The sequence below is a fragment of the Galendromus occidentalis genome, unplaced genomic scaffold (assembly GCF_000255335.2).
Source record: "Galendromus occidentalis unplaced genomic scaffold, Mocc_1.1 scf7180000077477, whole genome shotgun sequence".
NCBI lineage: Eukaryota > Metazoa > Arthropoda > Arachnida > Mesostigmata > Phytoseiidae > Galendromus > Galendromus occidentalis.
Window position 1 is genome coordinate 1,166,668 of NW_003805465.1, and position 20,339 is coordinate 1,187,006.

Genomic DNA, 20,339 nt, shown 5'->3' on the forward strand with positions numbered 1-20,339 from the left:
AACCCCTCTGTCATCGGTTGCAGATTGAGATTCCCAACCGTGTGACAGGCACGAGACGTAACTCGATGGAAATTCTTTCCCTTTTACAAGCCCCGGTAGTCAGGATATCCGGAGAGTGGGGATTTGAGGGGAGGAACGGCGAAGATTGATTTCCTGACGTGAGTCTGGGTTCCAATATGCCAGTAGGCTCCTTCGCGCGATTTGAGGGTGGTTCAATAATTCGTCCTATTCAAGATCGATCTGCACACGACTTTGCGTTCTAAATTCGTCCAGCAAGCTCAGTTACGTTCGTAATTGAGTTCTACGCGAAGCAGAATCACTTACTTTGGGTGAAATACGTTCGGAGCAGGAACGAGAGCTCCTGATTCGAACTCATTCCGAATCGAGCAAAGATAGGTCTTTCACCTGACTCGATATCCTCATTCTCCTATCCATTCCTCACTTTCACCTTGTTCCTTACTTTACACTCTCGGAGTCCATGGAACAAGGATTCGATTCTCACTGGCTCGCAGAGATTCCTCGCAACGAGAATCTTCCTCGGGAATCTCCGCGTTTCTCCACGTCATCTGAGTGAGATCCCATTCTCAATCCTCGAGAAGCGGAAAAGCCATAGATAGCTTGGTATGGTCTGTACAATTCATAGGTGTCGTGTGGTACATCCTTCCGTCACAGATGCCCAAGTCAGAATAGTCGGAGCGAGCGACTGTTCAATTTGCACAAAGTTTCCCAGCTCAATCATATTCCCACTAATCCCAGAGCGTAGGAATCCATCAGATTGAAAGAGGCCTCGCAAGACATCCGGTGCGAGGGATCTCCTCAGAGTTTTTGCTCCATCCATATCGTGTGGGAGTCGCGGTGGTGAGCGCGTTCTAGCAAGGAGAACTGGCTAAAAAACGGGCTGACCCAGCTGGTTACGCGGGCAGCAAGGGCTTAAAATACAGCTGCCCGATCGACGAGCAGACTGAGGGCGCAATCTTCAACACTCTGAATTTTCATCAGAGCCCCCGCGAGGAATTCGTGGAGAAGAATCTGTCGGACCGCTTCGCCTGACTCTCGTTCACCAGCGAGTGGTCACTTAGTTTTCACAATGGAACATCGGCCAGAGGTGACACCCCTTTAAGGATCGAAATCGTCCCCATAGAGAAATACATATTCTGCGGAGAGGTCGCCTCCTATCATACATTAGAAGATCACGTACGTATGCTCGGACTTTATTATAGTAGTTCGACTAAATATCGTGATACTCTCCATTCAAGTTTCGTCCATTGATCCGGCTCCGTTCTAAGTGTCTTGAGCCGGAACATTTCGCACAAGCAGATCACGAAGGGTCGCCTAAACGGTGACAGTGACGCGATCGGAAATCTCCCAGAAAATCCGTGACGTAGTTTCGAATTGTTTTCATGCTTTCAATCCACAGCGTATGATAAAATCAGTTTCTCAACCCTCTCTCGGCTGAACTTTGAAATGCACTGCTTCATGCAGTCTCATTGTGCTGCTCCGAATCCTTGGCTGTGAATTGAGGAAGGTCAAACTTCCCCTTTTCTTCTCGCGGCGTACTATCCAGACTCTTCGGATATACGAATCTTCTACCAGGCCATGACTTCTCGGTTCTCCAGCTCGGATCATGCAATATGAGATGAGGGCCTATCGAAATTCATATCATGGCATGCTGATTTTTTATGCTCACTGATATTGTGTGGGAGAGTCCCTGATAATGATTGAAGTCACGTTCCGTGAGGAGAGCGACTCTCCAGAAAATCAATGTCCGATCCTCCACAGTTCCACAGATGCACCGATGAATGTTCCTAGCAGACCTTTCGAGCAAAGAACCGATTCAAGTCATTTACAATGAATCGGGGTAGTTCTATTGATACAGTTCACAGTATAGGGCTCTCTCGCACAAACTAAGGATGACGTCTTGTGTCTCTACTATCTATAAATTATGTATATAAATGAATCCAGTCGAGCTCTCGTTGAAGTCTACACACATTTTCCAATCAGCCCGAAGGTGCTGCCCCTACGCTCGCCGATGATGCGCCCCGATATGTGGGCAGTTTTCCACAAAATTTTCTCAGGGGTGCAGTTTCTGAATGCGAAGATCTAAGCTTCCAGAGTCGCAATCGAAAACGATCCAGTGCATGAAAAATCGATGATGATACGCTACCTACTTCGTCGAGATCCTATATCAATGTCCCCCGCTCCTCATATCTGTGCTCGCTTTGTACGTTCTGAAGAAGTTCCTCCGCCAAACCTTACACCGTCCACGTTTCAACCTGTCCTCCGCCAGTTTGGCATGAGATCCAGTCTGTTTCGAGTGACTGTTGAGTTTCTCGCACAGACGACACTTCCAGTCGACTCGAGTCGCGTGAACCCCGCGTCTAGCATTGATTGCCTTTTGGAAAAGAGCGTCATTTCGGAAACGAAAAAGCATTCGGGCCAACTCCTTCGGACTCCCGTGCTCGGACGCAACCACGAAACTCTCCTTGGGCAGAATCGCCGAATAATCTGCACCACTCGAAACTATCGGGATAACGTCGTAACGGAGGACCTCGAGCAATCGCTCAGTGACGAAATCGCTGCAGATGGAGTCTTCGAAGACGAGAACGAACTTATACAGGGGCAAGATCTTTTCCATGCAGGAACGTCTCCGCGTACAGTGGAAGCCTTGTGGGGAACAGGGTCCTACGATGTGCACGGGAAACTCGGTCTGCAGAAGGTGGACATACGGCAAGCTCGAGGGGCTGCACTCGTCGACGAACCAGACGGCGGCGAATCGTTTCTCCGAGACGTTACGTCTCGGAGGGCGATACACTTCTCGACACATTTCGAAGAAGGGAACGTGAACGTCATCTTTTTTACTGTACGACATTGTCCAGTTGAAAATCCCGTTGTAGGCCGACGTGAGCTTCGATGTCGGTGGAGCTTCGCGAGAGTAGAACACCCACCGTTGATTGTCGAGCCGACTTGCGGGAAGATCGTCGGCTTCGAGATCCGAGTCGTTGAAAACCACCGCGTCTGACGCGTTGAGCTGCTCGCGATCCGATGAGAAAAAGCAGTTCTGGTACTCGCATGATTTCGGGTCGAGAGCACTGAGATCAATATTCACCGATTTTCTTGTCCACAGTAGAACACTGAAGTTGCCCTGAGTGCGTTTGGGAAAGATCTCGTTGTCGCAGAAAGGCAACTCGTCGAAGTGGAACGACTTCGAGTGCGGTATGAGTTCCGGGTACGTAATCACGCACGTTATGAGAAAGGCGATGACGAAAGCGAACGGCAGCAAACCCAGTAGATTTTGTTTGGTCAAGAACCCGCCGCGGCTCTCGTTCTGTGTCATCCCGGATTCATTCGTCGGAGTTCACCAGACACGCGATAACGATGGACGGGCGACAGATCGTTCCTTCTCGAGGGACTTATGATTCAATCTTCTGTGAGCGAACGCATTTCTGAACCGCGCTGGAACATGCCGCGAGACGAGTTCCAGTGGAGAGGGGAACTGCGCATCTTGTCTCTTCGGTGAGATTGTCGGCAGATGACTCGACGATTGGCAGTTTACCTATTTTCCCTCTTCAACAATGGAAAGAGCATCTCATTGAGAGTTTGTCGGCTGAAAATGATTTTATTCGAATTCCCGGATAAATATGTATCCTTGCTCTATTGCGTCGAATTCCAGCGTTGAACGATGCCGTCGCGAGCATCGATCGCTTCGAAACAATCGAGCTTCAAATGATCCACAGCGAGCTCTCCCCCGAAGCAGCTGCAGTTTGTCTTCAGTCGAACCGATCACAGGGTCGCCACCGGGGACAATAGTTTCCCCCCAAACGGGTAAGCCGTGAAAAATTCAAAACGCCCTCATCGGAGCCGTAGATGATCAACTTCCCATCGGGCGGGAGCCATGTGTTCGTAGAAATATCTCGGATATAATGGTCGTCGGGCGCCGGATAGTGATCACATGGTTCGATGAGGAAGCGCATCCGATGAGCCGTTGCCAAAACGCTCAAGATATTTCGCCATGTTTGCCCGGACTCAGGAGTTGACCCTTTCCAGGAAACGGCATCGGTGTCTATATCCCGGAGAATGGAATTCGTCATCTCCGTTTGACACTGGTGTTTCCGAATCCGCTTCGAATGCCCTCGGCACGATTGATAAGCTTTCCATGGGTTCGAAAGGGCTTGTGGGTTTGCTCGATGGCAGAACTGGAGCCCCGCCCCGCTGAGCTTTCCTACAGGTTCGAACGAGTTTCAGATGTCTCTCATGAAAAATATTGAGAAATATTGATTACCCCGGGACTCATGAGGTTCCGGGAGCCATCGTTCCCGAACGTCCGGAGAGACTTAGACGAAATTCGATTCATATATTGACATGGGCGACGCGGAAGGCCGTCACCAGACGCTTCTAGGACAAGGTAGAAGACAACCGCATGCAACCGAACGGGATGATCCGAAGAGCCGAAAGAACACAATTGTCGTGCCTAAAGTTGGGAGGACGGTCCACCGATCCGCGAATTATGTCTCGCTGGTCTAGCGGGATGCCCGTTCCGAGTTCGAGTTTCGGAACCTGCGGGGATGAGTTGGATGGACACTTCTGCGGGAACGCGTGGCGAAAGTCGACATCGGAAGATATTGAGAGCGGCAAAGTCCTTGGAAATTGAGACGATCGGGAGGAAGACGTAGAAGCGATGGGATACAGCAAAAACTACTACGGGGTAGTTCAAGATCTCCGAGGAGCCTTGCAATCTCGGATGGCCAAGGGAGGGGGAACTTGGGCCGAGACATGAAAGCAGGCGAAGGGGGATGCGATCGGATTCCCGGGAAATCAAACGTGAATCAGCGGCGAACTTCCGGAGCCGGGAGAGAGAAATAGAGTGATTTTGGCAACGCATACTAGTCAGAGAGCTCGTGGGGACCCAGAGAAGAAAAAATGTAGCATAATGATGAACGAATCCATCGGATTCGTCGGTCAAGGATAATAATTAGCCAACCTTCGGAGCGTGACGCCGATATTTCCGTCTGCCACAATTTCCGTCTACTCCGGAGGATTGCGCCCAGATCCATCTCTAGCGCGGATCTCATAGAAAACGACACCCGTGTCTTTCCATAACTACCCTCGAGGGAGGCCCCCTCAACAGTAATACAGATGTGATCTGTTGTGATCCGACCCCGCTTTCCACCGAATGATTTCCGCGCCTGGGAAGCCGACCTCGCCTTGTCATTCGAGCGCGCTCAGCTCAAGAAGTGGCTGACCATTCCCAGCCTCACCCATCGTTCCAGCACCTTCGCAAATCGCTTCCGCAGCTGTGGTTTCCCCAGAAGACAAGTGAGCCATGTCAGCGACAGAATTAGGCTCGTGTCTCATCCTCTGGCTAAAGCTCCCTCACCCATCTGAACCCCTTCCCCCTTTCAGTAGCCAATAATACGGAATCTTCGCCGAATTTCAAGAGAATTTCGCAATCTCGGGATGGATATGATTCGGCAAATACTAGTCTCCGCGACTCCGGCAGTGAAAGCGAGCGAAAAAGCGTCAATGGTCTTCCTTTTCGACCCACCATCATTCAATTCCACTTCTCTAATTTTCAACCAACGCTTGGCTATTTGTTTATTCTCACGTTCTCTCCCGTGATAGAAAATTTCTTACGCACACCCCCCGCTTTCAAAACCTTCACATTTGTTGAATTTTTGAGGGCCTCCAAAGCCTGTTTCCGCTTTAGACGCTCTTTAGCACGAGGATCACGTTCCGCTTTCTTGCGCTCTTTCTCCTCTTGGAACTTCTGCTTCTTTTTCTGGGTGATCTTCTTCAATCTCCTCTCGCGATTCTTATCGGTCTTCGACCTCTCGTCCTTAGCGATGACCTCGCGTTTCGGCTTATTCTGCAACGAAAATAAATAAGATGAATGGGGACATCGGTGCGTGCCGAATGATTAGTCACAATAATCCTCCTCTGTCAACTGCTTCTACTCTGCCAAAGAGAACACTGAGTCGTGGTTCAGAGAATTTCAGCCGTCAGGGAGGAAAATACCCGAAGAATCTACAAGACCGTATATGAGAGTAGATCAACACCCACCTTGACCTCCTCGGGAGCCAACATTGTAGCGTCGCTCACAGTCGCCGGTATCACTTCTTCTGCAGCTATCGTGGGGAGATTCTTGACGATCTTCAAGTCAGGCTGCGCAGGACGAGGCATGAAGTGGTAGTTGCTCAAAGCATCGAGTTGACGGAACAAACCACTCATGAGTTTCTTGATCTCTTCGTGTTCGGGATTACTCTCCTCTTTCTGCTGCTCTTTCATTTTTAGGAACTCTTGTTCATAGACTTCAGCCAAGCCGACCTTCGATTTCTCTTGGTCGAGCGTGAGCCTCCTCCTGAATTCGAACACTTCCTCGACGGGCTTGACTTTCCGCACGACATCGTCCCAGGCCTGAACGGAGATTAAAGGGAAGTAGGTAAGGGATTCGCTGAAATCCAATTAAAAGGCTCCAGGGGGAGCGGGTTGTCTCAAACGGAAGCGGAAATGAGGTATGTAATGTGTCCGTCGGAGTCCAAATCTCACTTTATCTTTGATTCTCTGGCATATCCAGTCCTCGAGTTTTTGTGTTAAGGTCCGAGTGATTTGAGGTGTCTGACGAGTCTGATGATCGAAATCTAGATGTTCTTCCATGAGGGAATTTTCAGGTCGGCTCTTGGACGTGATCTCCCCTCGCATCTGCCACTCTTTCTCGGCCAGGCGGTTGTCCTCGATGGCCGAGATTCTTTTCATCAGCTGAAAACAATCGGATCCAGCCTTAGAGAAGCTCGGAAAGAGACTGAAGTACCGAACGTACGGGATCGAGACGTCGAATAGAGGAGATAGTTACGATTTCACTCGATTTCTCCTGTTGCGATTTCGGGAGGTCTCGGCCGCTCTCATCCATGGACTCGTCGTCGATGTCGTCGCTAGCTACGTCGTGTTCAACCGGATCGAAAAAGTCGTCGTATTTAGCTTCACGGCCCTCGTCGTCGCTCGCCATGTCCGCAAAGAGATCAATGCTTTCCTGGTCGCTGCCATCCTCCGAGTCTGAGCCTGCATGGGGAGAGATTATCACCTGATGCGAACACAGTCTATCCGAGCGTTTCATGACACATAAAAGGATCATATCCGTACCTTTCCTCTGTTTCCGGAGCCTGCGCTCCTCTCTCTTGTCCTCCTTGTCGAGGAACTCTTCCAGATTACCCAGCTTGAAGAAGTTATCATCGACGATGGTTTTCCGGACGGGCATTTTCGCCCAGGTCACCGATTTCTTAGCCGGCTTCGTCTCTGCTTCTGCCAGCTCTGCATCATCGACGGTACTGTCTCCGTCAGCTCCCTCTGCCTCCTCCTCGAGACCTTCATCTTCGTCCATGTTATCATCTGGCGGAAACAGGCTTAAGAGGTGGAGAATCGATATTCGGACTACATCGACTGAGGAACTTGCTATGATTCCGGATCACACTGCGACGTGCAACTCACCCTCATCAGCGTCATCATCCGCACCCTCGGCTTCGAGGTCCACCCCAAAATCCAGCTCGACCCTTGAGCCGATCTTGGGAACGCTTTTCAGGGATGCGGCAAGCATCGGCTGATTCCTCAGCTCTAACTCTTGCCTACAGATAGCGAATCTCCGTCACCAGAAACTCCTGATATCTTGTAGAATCCTCAACCATGTGGAAACTCCAAGCTCAGAGACCATCAGGATCTGACTCACCATATTTGCTCGTCGTCGAAATCTTCAATTATGAGATAGTCGAGATTACCGTCGCATTTCAAACTGTCGCTCCTGTCTTCCGGCCTCAGGCTATCATATATACACTTGGCCAGTCGACGGAACTTCTCGGCTGTCTTCTCATTGCACCTTGGGAGTGATATTGGAGAGAATTTGAGTTCTTCAATCGAATTCCGGAACGCCAAGGGGTCCCGTCATATTCTAGGAAGTGGTCGAGAAGGAAACCGAGCCGGGACCCGTCATCGCCCAAGTCCATCTCCCGTAATCGAACGATCGCGGGAACTAAGGCTTCAGAATATGTCTGGAGTAAGCTACAGGTGATTCGAATATCTCGATACATTGACAGAGGACGAACTTTCATTCAAATGACCAGATCACCGAACACTCACTTCAAGAATTGAGTCAGGTCCTTGGAAAGCGATCCAATTTCGCCTTCCCATTTCGAATAGGAGCTTTTCGAACACCTCGTGTCCGGAGCCATCGCGAAAATGTAAACACAGAGAAGATCACGGTTCGCCCGCCGGCAGCTGCGCCAACTTTCTCCATTCACCGCACCACCACCATGTGGCGCGCGGCGTTGAAAGGGCGCAGCGGCAGCCGGTGAGAGGAGGAAAGCCGACTCACAGACCGAGTCTCAAAAATCGGACTCCGGTATCCCACGTGCTCGTGCAACGCTCTCGTTCTGGAGAGGCAGTCAGCGTTTACGCAACCACCGGGATCGAGACTCCGATCGAGCTTCATTGTTCCGGCTCACCGTGAGCAGCTTGTAGGTCCCCCTTCCTGCCTGCCTACCGACCGAGCTCGCACTTTCGAAGTTGTGCTTCGTTCCTTTCGAAATTGGAGGTGGTCATCCACACAGTCATGAGTGACGATTGGGGTAAGAATTTCGTTGATTTCTACATATCTACGTTTTAATTAGCAAGCCTGACCACGGAGAACGATCTCGGTGCCGATCGTGAGTTCTTTTACTGAAGAGCTTCTCGCACGCGTCGCGTAGATTCCGCTCCATATGGGTTCCTTGCGGCCGACATGTGTCTTTACTGATTAGTGATTTCGAATATTCTCGAGACATGATTAGACCTCTGACGACAGCTCTGAAGCTCAAGACTCGGAGACACTCTGATTGATATGGTTCAATTCCGCTTCTCTTTCGGTATTCCGCTTGATAGAAGACGGCCTCTCCCTGTTATGAAATAGTGCCATGGGCTCCTCCACTCCGTTCGTTTCGGAGAACACCGCCCACATGGCGCCGAGAATAGTCAACAGGGGGATCGCACCTTCGAAAATCGATCGGGATCACATCGTTCGGTGAATTATTGCGAAGACAGGCAATTTGTATAATTCTCCTGGATTGCGGTGCTGTAATCATATATCGGGATATCAGTCATCAATCATTAGCGGAAGTGGACCACGGTCTGAATGTCCTCAGTAATCTTGATGTCAATCTCGTCGAGTCGGCTCCGTTAGTGAAGATGTCGCTGCTGATTGGAACAGAAGTCTCGACCTCTTAATTGCTATCTCGAATTTCCGACGAGGGGCAGGTACCGGACGTCCGACATACCTGGGCTTTCTCGCCTTAGAACAAGAATTCGATTCTCTGCATCGCCTCGATTGATCTGTAATATTTTCTCACTCCGCGGTTTTATGAATTATCGGTTCCCAACCCTCCAAACTCCGGTCGAACATCAGGGAGTTGAGCAACTGGGGCGGTACCAGGTGGGACGTTTTCTCGGGTAGAATTTTCTGGATTGAGATGTTTTTCTCTATATTCCAGAGACAGCCGACATAACACCGGTGGTGAAGCCGTCAGATCGCTGGGAAGGCGAAGACGAGGACGATGTCAAGGACAATTGGGATGACGAAGATGAGGACGACCAGTCGGATTCAACTCCAGTAGTGGCCTCCCAGCCCAAGAAGAAAAAGACTCTCCAACAGATTCTCGCTGAGAAAGAAGAGAAGAAACGGAAAGAAGCCGAGGAGCGCAGGCTTAAGGTGAGATCCACTGGCCATATGTAGATCCAGGAACTATCAAGGCGAAACAGACGTTCTACTTGAAGAACGTTCCGAATACCTCGACGAGGAAAAACGGAGGTTCCCTTTCTCGCCCATCGAGACTCTGATTGTATTGTTCTGACAGTTGGAGGCCGAGGCGAAGAACAACTCGCCCGAAGAGCAAAACCGCGAGAAGCTGCGGCGACAGAGAATGCAAGAGGAGGCAGATCTCCGAACCGCGATGGAAACGTGTGGAGTCTCTGCGACCGGAACAATCGATTCCATGGTACCTGTTGACAAGGACGACTACGACAATCTCCGGAAATTGCTCGTGGCGAAGTTATCGCCCAACGAGAGTAGTCCGCTCTATGTCGGGTTTCTCGAAGAACTCCTCAGAGACTTGACGGCAAATCTCGAAGTCGATGACATCCGGAAACTCAGCTCCACTGTCAATACTGTTGTCAACGAGAAGATCAAGATGACGAAGGTATGCTGAGTATACTGCTTTGGAATCTCCGAATTTCGAATCCTCAAGTCCGCTCCATCGAGCACGATCCGTGCGTCCACTTCATATTATTTCTTCGAATTCCAGTTGACGAAGGGAAAAAAGAAGAAACAAGGAACTTCCCTGAAAGTCGAGCGCGACGAAAGAGACACGTTCGATGACTACGGAGGTGGCGAATTCGACGACTTCATGTAGAACATCTAACGTCGTCAATTACATTTGTCACTGTCTATTCTTAAGAGGATCTTGGAGTCCTTATGGGCGACTGTCATTTGCGGATGCCAAGCCTAGTGTTTTTTAGTGTTGGGTCACTTGGGTCGTCAGTCGTCGTTAAGCTATCTGAGCAGGGAGACAAGTGGATGCAACCGTTGTTGTACAATTCATTTTCTAAGAAATATAAAACCAACAAATATAGCCTCGATTACAATTTAAGGCGCACCCGCTTTCTCATTACGCGAAATTATGCTCGATATCATGGTTAGCGGAGGGGAATATGTGCATGGACTGTCCGGAAACTGGGGCTCGCTCATCTCGACGGTACAAAAAAATGAACCATTCTCCATTCAGCGAGGGCTCATTAGAGATTTATTGATTTCAAGCTCAATATTCTCTATCAATCTGTGACCCAACACTCTTTCAGTCTGTAAAATAGCTCTTATTAACTGGTTCGCGGAATGATCCCATTGACCGAACGAACTTCGACTAGTGGCTGTCATCATATTCCAAATTATACATATCTCACTATGAAAATTGTACGTTCTGGTCGTCCGTTGTCGTACACGACGAACCCAACTCGCCTCTATGAGCTTCCTTGACGCTACGAGTAGCTGGCTGACATCTTATCCGGAAGGTTCCCAGGGTCTCGTTGCTTGAATCGTGGCGGATCCCGAAACTCACAGGCATCCAAAAGCGTCAAGCAAAAATCATTATTGTAGGAATCGGGGATCACTGAGACGCCCTAATCAGGTCTTGGAGAACTTCGTCTGTTTCTGATTTGGCTAACATTTTGAACCCGAGTTTCTTGGCACAATGGTATCTCGCCTCTATGTCGGGCATCTCCGCGAGTATCATTTCGAATATGGATTGCATCGATTGCGTCGGACGTTGATATTTCAAATAACTGCAACGGAATGGCGCAGTTCGAAATGTGATGGGGATCACGTCGAGCACGGTTGGAATCGGCGCAGTCATCCGAGAATGGTACTTACCAGTCCGTCATTTTCGAGACGATGTCCGGAGTGACTTGCATTCGGGTTTGGAATTCTCGTAGATATATCATGTTGCCTTTGACGACAACGTTGAGGAAAAGAGGCGAATACCATGCAACGTTGAATTGACAGGCATCGGCTACCAATCGCGCTTCACAAAAAACCTGGAAGGAAATTCAAATCGATATAGAGACGGTGAAAACAGCAATCAATCGTCTGGGACAGCTCTTGCCGCGGAGAATAATTCCACAGGGTTGAAGCTCCGCTTGAACTCACCGGATGATTCTTTATCCAATCGTTGAATGTTTCCTGGTTGAGTTTGAGGATTTTGGTATCGGACCCCCGCTCAATGAAATGAAGCTGCAACGAAAGGAGCTCTGCCCGCTTCGTGCACTCCAAGGCATGGAGCAGACAATCAGCTTTCACGAAAGCCTCTGCCGCATCAGCCAAGTCCACTATAATCGTTTCTATGGCCGAAGATATCGAGCGAAGATCCGCAGAAGCGGGCCATATCGAATCTGAGAGGGAAACAAGCGTGAGCGCCGAATTCTGAGATTCGAAGCGAGACTTAAACATCACGCCTGACCAAGCTCTATTATCATACCTTCTGAGACAGTAATACTCGAAACCCTCTCAGTGGCCGACTCCAGGAGCATCTCAGCGATTTCTCTGTGCATGGTGAAGTTCAGCTTGAACATGGTATCCAGATAAGACGGCGCTTTCTTCTTCTTGAGGTAGTCTAGGAGTGCCACTTTGAGATGCGGTACCTAGATCGGGAACCCTTTTATATCGAGGAAGCTCATCCTGCATCTACCATAACACCATAACACGCTTCGCCTTTAGTATCCGCTATAATCACGTTTTTCACCGGAGAGATCAATGACCTTTTCCATGCCCCGTTGAAAGAGCATCTCAAAGCGGTCGTATTCCTCCAGAGCCTCAAATATGAAAGACATCTCGCTGTATCGCCCGATTCCGGTCAGAAGTCGGATCATCAGGGCGAACTTCTCATATCTGGAATATCAGGGGCACGCATCAATTCTAAGGCTTCGGGAGGAACATGGACATCAAGCTTAGAGGATTTCCGCTCGTCGGGGAGATCCTACGTCGCGATCGTATCCCTCGCGCCGAACTGTATGGCAGTGGATCTCGAGATACGGATCACCACTGGAGTCTGCGGGTTCGTCCTCATACCTGATGAGCCATTGAACGAGTGCGTGACAATGCCGGAGAACGTGTGAGATTCCTTCCATGCAGCAAGCGACCGAGAAGCACTGGTGCGCCAGGATACAGAGTTCCACCTCATTGTATAGAACTGGACGGGGAGGGGAAATCCTTCGAGGTCAGTCGCTGGAACGTCGCGTCGCTGCCCCTCCCCACCTTATCAGTCAACGATATCTACCCCCACAAGGAATGATTGATGACGTTCGCGGATTTCTCGACTCACCTTTCTTGTCGGTTTCCATGTGAATGTCGTCGTCTTTCTTCAAACCGTAAAAAATCCGATTGCCCAGTATCGTCGCGTCTTTACACAAGCTGACTACTTGCTCGAAATTTCCCGGCAAATCGAATTCGGAATCGTCATTCTTGAATAGCAGCACTTTCTTGACTTCACGATAAATGAATGTGGAGAGTAGAGCATCTTCTATATTGTAAACCGCAATCAGCTCTCTAGCCATCTGGAACTTGTTGCTCAACTGAGATTCCAGGATACGCTGGAGCAATCGCAAAGGATCGGATTCTTTCGCCAGGGTCTCGTATTCGAGACGCAGAGATGTGGAGAGCAGGTGTAGGAGGAATACTCTTCGACAGATTGAACGCGATGCTTCCGCGACAGAGGTCAATTCTTCGATCGTGTTGCACGACTTCGAGCTGACAGAACTCGAAAGACGCACCTATAATGAAGGCCTCACTTATCATCCAATTTATACATGCAAGCTGTATCGGTGGACAAGGAATCCCGAGAGAGGGGGATATGAGGTGATAATTTCTCCGTGATATAGGGGAATGAGGCATTTCGATTCTTCGATGAAGGGGAATAGTGATCGACGGTCATACCCTCCGTCGTTTCTTCGTCGAGTCACTATCGAGATAATCCTTGACTGACGTGGGAATGGATTCGGGAACGATGAGACCCTCTGCCAATTGTACGCTGGTCATGGCCAATTGATACTCTACGGTGGTTGTCGAGAAGACGATTGAAACGAACTGGGCTTCTTTGAAGGCTACTTTCGACAGGCACATGTCTATCAAGAACTGCATGGCTTTTTTCTCCTGCGAAATAAGTCGACGGGATAGGCGGGTGCTCTCGGACTTTACGCGACAGAAATGCGAGTCCGCGGGGAAAATCATATCCAGGCTGTGCGATTCCCCAGGGAAATTTCACTCACGCTTTCCCGCTCGAGTACAATTCTGGCTTGGGGGTATTCAGAAGTTCGCAGAAGGAGCAGTTCCTCGGCTTCGAAACCTACATCCGCAAGGACTTCGAGATCTCCACTTTCGATGCATTTCAGAAGATACCGCCAGCACTGGGTTCGATGCATCTGTAAAAGCGCTTTCGTCACGATATCGTCGAATGATTCCGATGCTGCGCTGGTTCCCGAAAAGCTGAGAGCCGCGGCATTACCTCAGAGTCGTTCCAGCGTAGAGCGTATCTCATTGCGATGAATTTGTCGCGATCGCTCTCGACCTGTTCACTCTTCCGCTTGAAAAACATGAAACAAGTTGCCGGCGACAAATTGTGCTTCCTGAATAGGGTGTGGGCTCGGTCCCAGAAAGACTTCTCCTTGAGCTCCGAGAGATCTAGACTTTTCTGCGCAGACAACACCGAGATTTTGCGTCTCACGACTCCGCCTAATGAAGATTCCCCGTTCTCGCGGACTGATGAATCGATTTGAGGCTCACCGAGGCTTGAGCTATCATCTCGAGAAATCGATGAGATCAAATTGGCGGAAATCCCCCGGCGGATAAGATGGCGGTCCCGAGCTTGTCTCACCCCCTCGATGATGATGTTAGCACTCGACTCCATTGAGCTTTCAGACTCGCCAGAAAAAGCATGATGCAGCGTTCCGTGGGTCTTAGATTCGAGTTGATGGTTCAGGAGTTCACAAATTACGTCGTCGAGTGAAAGCCTCGCAGTTCGGCTAAAACGGATCGCAATTTCGTAGTGTTGATTCTCGATGAGTCGCGAAGCTTCGCGGCGCATGATCTCCTCGAGCTCGTCGGGCTCGTCGGACAATAGCATCGATTCGAACGGCAATTCCCAATCGATCTCGGCCACACTCTCGAGAATTTGTGCGAAAAACGTGAAATCTGGCTTCATGTCTAGCGGCACAGTTTTGAATTTCTTCAGGAGGAGTCGCTGCTCGTATACCGACTGGCAGATGAGGATCCCATAGACGAGAATTCGACGTATGATCTCGATTTCGCTCTTGTCCTTCTGGAATTTCTCCAGGAAGCTCTTCCAATATCCTTCCCCGTGATAATAATTCTTGTCGATCTGGAAACCGTGCACGAAATGCACCAGGGGCAGTGTGATCGATTCGGGCATGAACAGCATGTAGCCCAGCCTCAGCGAAGGCAGCTGACGTAGCTTGAGGGCATTCTCGACGCTTTCAAGGAGACTATTCGAGCTCTTCTCAGAAATGTATCGGGTGTGACTTGAAACTGTCGTTGTTTCGAGCCAGATCGCGAAGCACTGCTCAATTTTTTCGTTGTAGTGGGTCGCTATGAGGGCAGGCGCCGAGTTCCAGTGATAGATTGCCGCCGAGAGGAGCTCGCTCACTGGAAATTTCTTCTGATGACTCGATACGACGAGATCGATTAGGTTAGCTGCGTAGGAGCGCTCGCCACCTGCAACAGGAACAAGATGTGTTGAACTCGGACTGCTCCCTGAATGAAGAGACGAGACTCCAACTCGACCGATCTTTCAATTTTAGGGATTGGAAGAAGATGGAGAGAAGCCACTGACCGGATCCTTGGGTATTAATGGTTGTCGCAGTCGCCGAGGACTCGTCACTGATGCACGAGAACGAATCAGGATCCGATTGTGACGTCGAATCTCTCTTTGGATCAGGTGGCGAATAATTGAAGTTATCGATGATCTGTTGATGCTTCACAACTCCAATTTTATTATAGAGCGAAGCCCGTAGGTCCTGTGAGAGAGCAGAAAGTTCAACCGCCAGCTCGTTCAAGAATTTTTACCCGAGAAGTTTTAAGTACTCACCCTTTTGACAGGGGTCATTGAGCTTTTGGTTGCAGGGTCTTTCAGGGAGCTCACTTGAGAGAAAGCTTTTTCGAGGTGCTCCCGATACACTTGATTCGAGAATCGTTTCAAGACCGGCATGAGTCGCCGTCGGCTTATCTGCAGGACCTGACTCCAGACAATGAAAGCGAGCCAATTGTCCGCTTCCGTGCATAATTCCAGAATGGTGCAAGGCACCTCCAAGTGATGAACAACGCAAAAATCGTTTTGCAGAAGAACGGTACTGTTAGCTCTCAATAGAGGAACACGGCCTTGGTCTTCATCGAACTCCTCACGAATGACCTGGTCCAGATCTTGGAGCATAACTTGAGCTGACTCTTTGTACGCAGCGTTCTGACTAGCCGTAAGCGAGGACAAACTGGCGAAATGTACATGACACAGGTTTTCCACGAGGTCTTGTTTGGCGTAACGAGGTAGCAGGCGGCGACCTACGGCGACCAGCAGTCTCAGGCTCGATGAGTCCTGTCCGATACCTCTGATGAAGGCGACACAACAAGCGACGAATTTCTGATCCGTGAACATATGGAGCGCCAGTCGGATAACTTGCTTGGTGGCTGCCTTAACTACCTTGACAGTGTTCTTGTAGCTCCTGAAAAAACACTCGAGGGCACATCCCGGTCGATATTTGAGGAGGTAATAAATGTAGGTCAAGGGCTCTTTCAGCCCGTAGGTGTCGACGAGATTTGGTTCCATGAAATGTGGGAGCACGCAAGGCTCCCCTTCGTACAGAGTGTTTCGTTCTTGGAATCCGAACAATTTGGTGGGGTCGAAAACGATGCTCTTGGAGAGCAGCTGATACATGCTGATATCATCTCGGAGAACGCCGAGTTTCTCCTGTATGTGTCCGGCCAGAGGCAAGGGGAGCTTGGGCAGGAGACCCGGCGGAACGCTCCATTCCTTTTTTATCGTACTGATGACGGCCGCGAGTTTCAATTTCCCCTTGCGCCATAGTTCTTCGGCGGAATTCGCTCCGTAGGTCTCTCTGGCGGAAGCCATGGTTGCATCCATAATCATTTCGGGATTCTTCCTCCAAACATTATATTTCAGGATAGCGTTCAGCATCGGCGTCATGCACTGACTGCACGAAGGACCGATATTGACCTTGGCGAGGAAGATGTGCAGGAAATATATAAAGTCATTAGCGAGGCAGAAATGAATCATCCTGTGTACGTAGTCCGGCTCGTCGAGGTAAACCCCGACGTCGAAGAGATCGAACACCGATACTTTGATTTTGGTCAACGTGTTCAGAAGTCGCGGGAAATCTTCGATGATGGCGTCGCAGAGTAAATTTTTGCGAGCCATGCGCAAGCGGATATCTTCCGCTAAGTCGGGCAAGATATTGTCTTCCTCGAGATCATCGAGCATGTCCGATGAGACTTCGAGCAAGGCCGGCAGATCTACCGAGTAGACTTCACCAGTGTTTTCGGCGATGCCATCGATAATCCGGTCGATTTCCGCCATCTTCGCGTATTTGAGCAGATGTCTCCAAACGAATGTCGTGTCCATCTCCTTCATTTCTTCTTGAGCGGTTCCCGAGTGTAGGATGACATGGTTAAAAGTTTCTTCGTCCCACTTCATCAACCACGCGAGAATCATACCGGAATATTTATTTCCACCTCCTTTTTCCGTCTCCGTGATCATATGGTGCTCGACCAAGTGCGTTGTCGAATCGCCTAGGAGACTACCCGTTGATGACAGTGCGTCCCATCGTTTTGAAGAATCCAAAACGCTCTTAGCTCCCGAGCATGTGTAGTGTCGGAGGTAGATTTCCATCTTGCCGAGAAGGCTCCGGAGATCTTCCGAGAAACTCGGACGCTCGATGATGATCTCGAGCAAGAGGATTCTGTCCTCTTGCTTCTTGACGTAGAGAAAGAAGAACTTCAATCTCTCGTCGACGTCCCAACCCAAACTCTCCATGAGTTTACAGGCTTCGGCGGTCTCGCCCCGCAAAAGTTGGTCCAGTACTACATCCTTCCCGATTTGAGACGCTCTTTCGTGCAGGTCCTTATCGTCCGTCCGTTGACCTAGGTACGTTCTCACCTCATCGAGTGTGCCTTTGCGAATCGCGTCGTGAATAACCTCATCTTCTGATTTCTTATCCCATCTCAGATTGAAAACCTGATCCGTGATTTCGGCGCTGTCGTTCGCCGCCGAAGAAGCTTGGCACAAAAAGTTGCGGAACATGTTCATTTTATCGCAAAGATAGGAGACGAATTCCTCCTGAACGGGAGATTCTGTGTTCACCGACGATATCCAGTGAAGAAGTTGAGCGATGGAGGAAACCATCACTTTGGTGAGTCGTTCCGCGAATTCCCTCCTCGTACCATCTTGAACTTTCCCTTCGACCTGTTGGATGACGGCTTGCCACGAGGAGAACTCGTCGCGGAGTTCTTCGTGACTCACGGAAGAGCGTATCACGGACTGTGACAGTTCGAGCTTCGTTCTGAAGAAGAACTGAATCATGTCATTGTGATCGTTCGTGATTCCTTGCTGCAGCACCGTCAAATCCATCGATATGTTCGTCCACGCGTTCAGCTTACAGATCTGCTCCGCCGTCGATGAGCCTTTCCCCTCGAGCACTTGTTGCAGAATACTGCGGACTGTGATACCGTGGTGCAGAACTTTCAGACGATCCTTCTGAAGGAATGCAGGCACGCGGTTTTCCATTCGTATTGTATTCGAGACGAAGATTACTTTCTCATTGAACTCTGTCGGGCTGCGGTCGAAGAGGACGAGTTTCTGTCCTGCGCAGATGAGATTTTTCCCGCGATACATTCCCAGCGTCGGCTTGGAGTCGAATTCCAGGATCATCTTCACTTTGCGGGTCCTTTTGAAGTTTCGGTAACGAGAACCCCCTAAGAGACACGAGAAATCATACCAACTTTCACCCTGACATTCTATTTCGGAGACAGTGTTCCCTGTCGAAATGTAGAGCTTGTTGAGATCCGCTGTGAACATGAAGTCCACGATTTCTTCTTGAACGAGATCGCCGAGTCTCCAATAGGCAACTTGGCATCCCTCGTGAATATCGAAGCACACGATCTCATTCGCTTTCGTGAGAATGAAAACATATCTGTCTCTGAGGGTATGGTAAGCGACGGCATCGTCTGTGAGTTTGTGGGTCCACTGGAGGTACATGAGTACCGGAGTGATTCGTTGGCAAACCACGGTGGAATCGTTCACGAGCGTAACGAGTAACCGGTCGCAGCAGTGCAACACTTGATGTCGGTTCGAAGATACTGTGATCGAAAAGATAGGAATAATGAGTCGGAGATTGCAGTATTTCCGCCAGCCATGTCAATGCGATAGGCAAAGTATCTGCTCGGCAGGGATTAGTCGATAGACACTGATCGTTCCAGCTTTGAGTATTAGGAGGGTGAGCTCACCGAAAAACTGGGAATCTGACGCATACTTCGTGTTGGTAGTGAAGAAATCTGAAGCGAATTGATGAGTCGTGCAGAAATCCGAGCCTACAGACTTAATGACTAGCAGGGTATCTGAGGTTGTGTTCATCTGCCAGCAAAAACTGTAACCAGAGGCGGAATTTTCGATCAGAACGGAACTTATTGCAACCGACCATGCCAACCGGCGCGTCAGACGACGTGTTGGGGAGCGGGAATCTGGGGTCAGAGAATTTTTCGGGTCGCTATCTTTCCCGGAGCCTTTAGCATCCTTTGGTGCATTTTAAAGCGCCGAAAAGAGCTGGAATTTTCATTCACATAGCCCTGAGACTAGTTTCCTCGACTCCCTTCCGCGGGAGACTGTTGTGTCCCTAGAATATTCTCCTGTTCACGATAGACTATCAAGGAGGACTCACTCGACCACATTCGTGAACAGTAGTTTGGACTCTCCCGAAGGACAGTCGAGGACCCAGAGACCTCCATCGGTGGCCCGACAGCTGATCCGTTCGTACGACGGCGAGACCTCGACTTTGGCGATGTCTTCGTCCAACAATGGGAAATCGAACAATTTGAGGGCAGTCAGGTTGTAACTTCTTTTCGGATCTGTCATCTTCAGGTCACTGTTAGAGCAAACTCGACGAGTTTCAAAAACGCCAAAACCCAACTCGCCCACTGATCACATGTTTTTTCTGAGGGGTTTGTTTTCCTCTCGAGAGAGAAGACTTACCATAGAAGCTTGCCGGCTGACAGCACACTGAACAGCTGACTTTGGTCAGCCCGGGCTCGGTGTTCTCCCGCACAACTCGACCCCCCCACGGAGTGGACTTTCGAAAAGAACTCCAGGTGACGCCGGGGCAGTTTGGTAGAGAGGAGGCATTCCGCCGTCCGAGATCCGAGCATTCCTCCGAGCGGGTCGGGAATTGTACTTCATTATTATCTTCCGGAAATTTCCCAAACGTTCGCGTTTGATCCATCAGCATCTCTGAGGGAGCCCGCGGGTATACAACGGAGGGACACCGACTTCACCGCAGAATCCCGTGGAATCCTGCGGGTGAAGTCCTGCGGGCTGACTCACGACAGGACTGCTGGCCAGCAGGTGTTCCCGATGAATCTCTGTCCCTTGAAAATCATAGACGCCACTCATTCCGGACTAGTCCGCCAAACGGTCATTGGGAATGTTCAAATCGGTACGGAGGCGGAGCGAACAAATCTCTATCAAATTTGAGTTTGCTGCGCG

At 49.9% G+C, this 20,339-nt stretch overlaps 4 protein-coding genes across 4 annotated transcripts; 1 reads left to right on the forward strand and 3 right to left on the reverse strand.

Annotated features, from left to right (window-relative positions):
- Nucleotides 1–2,185: 2,185 nt before the first annotated feature.
- Nucleotides 2,186–3,334, reverse strand: LOC100904329 (galactoside 3(4)-L-fucosyltransferase-like). The gene has a single exon (XM_003745119.1). It carries the CDS (start codon nt 3,332–3,334, stop codon nt 2,186–2,188), a length of 1,149 nt encoding a protein of 382 aa, XP_003745167.1.
- A 2,250-nt stretch (nt 3,335–5,584) lies between these two features.
- Nucleotides 5,585–8,290, reverse strand: LOC100904476 (U3 small nucleolar ribonucleoprotein protein MPP10). Its single transcript, XM_018640228.1, has 8 exons — nt 8,122–8,290; nt 7,715–7,861; nt 7,480–7,613; nt 7,135–7,380; nt 6,848–7,053; nt 6,544–6,753; nt 6,058–6,411; nt 5,585–5,863 (listed from the first exon to the last, which is right to left on the reverse strand). The coding sequence occupies exons 1-8, from the start codon at nt 8,211–8,213 to the stop codon at nt 5,585–5,587; spliced, it is 1,668 nt and encodes a 555-aa protein (XP_018495744.1). The 5' UTR covers nt 8,214–8,290.
- Nucleotides 8,291–8,428: 138 nt separating this feature from the next.
- eIF3j (eukaryotic translation initiation factor 3 subunit j) lies at nt 8,429–10,661 on the forward strand. The gene is made up of 4 exons (XM_003745054.1): nt 8,429–8,609; nt 9,507–9,724; nt 9,870–10,211; nt 10,317–10,661. The coding sequence occupies exons 1-4, from the start codon at nt 8,594–8,596 to the stop codon at nt 10,422–10,424; spliced, it is 684 nt and encodes a 227-aa protein (XP_003745102.1). The 5' UTR covers nt 8,429–8,593; the 3' UTR covers nt 10,425–10,661.
- Nucleotides 10,662–11,174: 513 nt separating this feature from the next.
- Nucleotides 11,175–19,712, reverse strand: LOC100904622 (spatacsin). Its single transcript, XM_029111967.1, has 15 exons — nt 19,519–19,712; nt 19,088–19,227; nt 15,663–18,919; nt 15,408–15,591; nt 14,483–15,289; nt 14,064–14,422; nt 13,828–13,980; nt 13,496–13,711; nt 12,885–13,332; nt 12,632–12,752; nt 12,322–12,451; nt 12,042–12,204; nt 11,714–11,955; nt 11,438–11,601; nt 11,175–11,349 (listed from the first exon to the last, which is right to left on the reverse strand). Exons 1-15 carry the CDS (start codon nt 19,710–19,712, stop codon nt 11,175–11,177), a joined length of 6,753 nt encoding a protein of 2,250 aa, XP_028967800.1.
- Nucleotides 19,713–20,339: the final 627 nt, after the last annotated feature.

Bases quoted from the DNA above. Each gene is read 5' to 3' on its own strand.
- LOC100904622 (XM_029111967.1), bottom strand. From the start codon at position 19,712: ATGACAGATCCGAAAAGAAGTTACAACCTGACTGCCCTCAAATTGTTC. The intron at 12,452-12,631 runs GTATGAGGACGA...CTGATATTCCAG, and splicing joins CTCGTTCAATGGCTCATCAG to ATATGAGAAGTTCGCCCTGA. The intron at 11,602-11,713 runs GTGAGTTCAAGC...ATTTCCTTCCAG, and splicing joins ATTGGATAAAGAATCATCCG to GTTTTTTGTGAAGCGCGATT.
- LOC100904476 (XM_018640228.1), bottom strand. From the start codon at position 8,213: ATGGCTCCGGACACGAGGTGTTCGAAAAGCTCCTATTCGAAATGGGAA. The intron at 6,754-6,847 runs GTAACTATCTCC...GATTGTTTTCAG, and splicing joins AGGAGAAATCGAGTGAAATC to CTGATGAAAAGAATCTCGGC. The intron at 6,412-6,543 runs GTGAGATTTGGA...ATCTCCGTTCAG, and splicing joins GCCAGAGAATCAAAGATAAA to GCCTGGGACGATGTCGTGCG.
- eIF3j (XM_003745054.1), top strand. The intron at 9,725-9,869 runs GTGAGATCCACT...TTGTTCTGACAG, and splicing joins CCGAGGAGCGCAGGCTTAAG to TTGGAGGCCGAGGCGAAGAA. The intron at 10,212-10,316 runs GTATGCTGAGTA...TTCGAATTCCAG, and splicing joins AGAAGATCAAGATGACGAAG to TTGACGAAGGGAAAAAAGAA.
- LOC100904329 (XM_003745119.1), bottom strand. From the start codon at position 3,334: ATGACACAGAACGAGAGCCGCGGCGGGTTCTTGACCAAACAAAATCTA.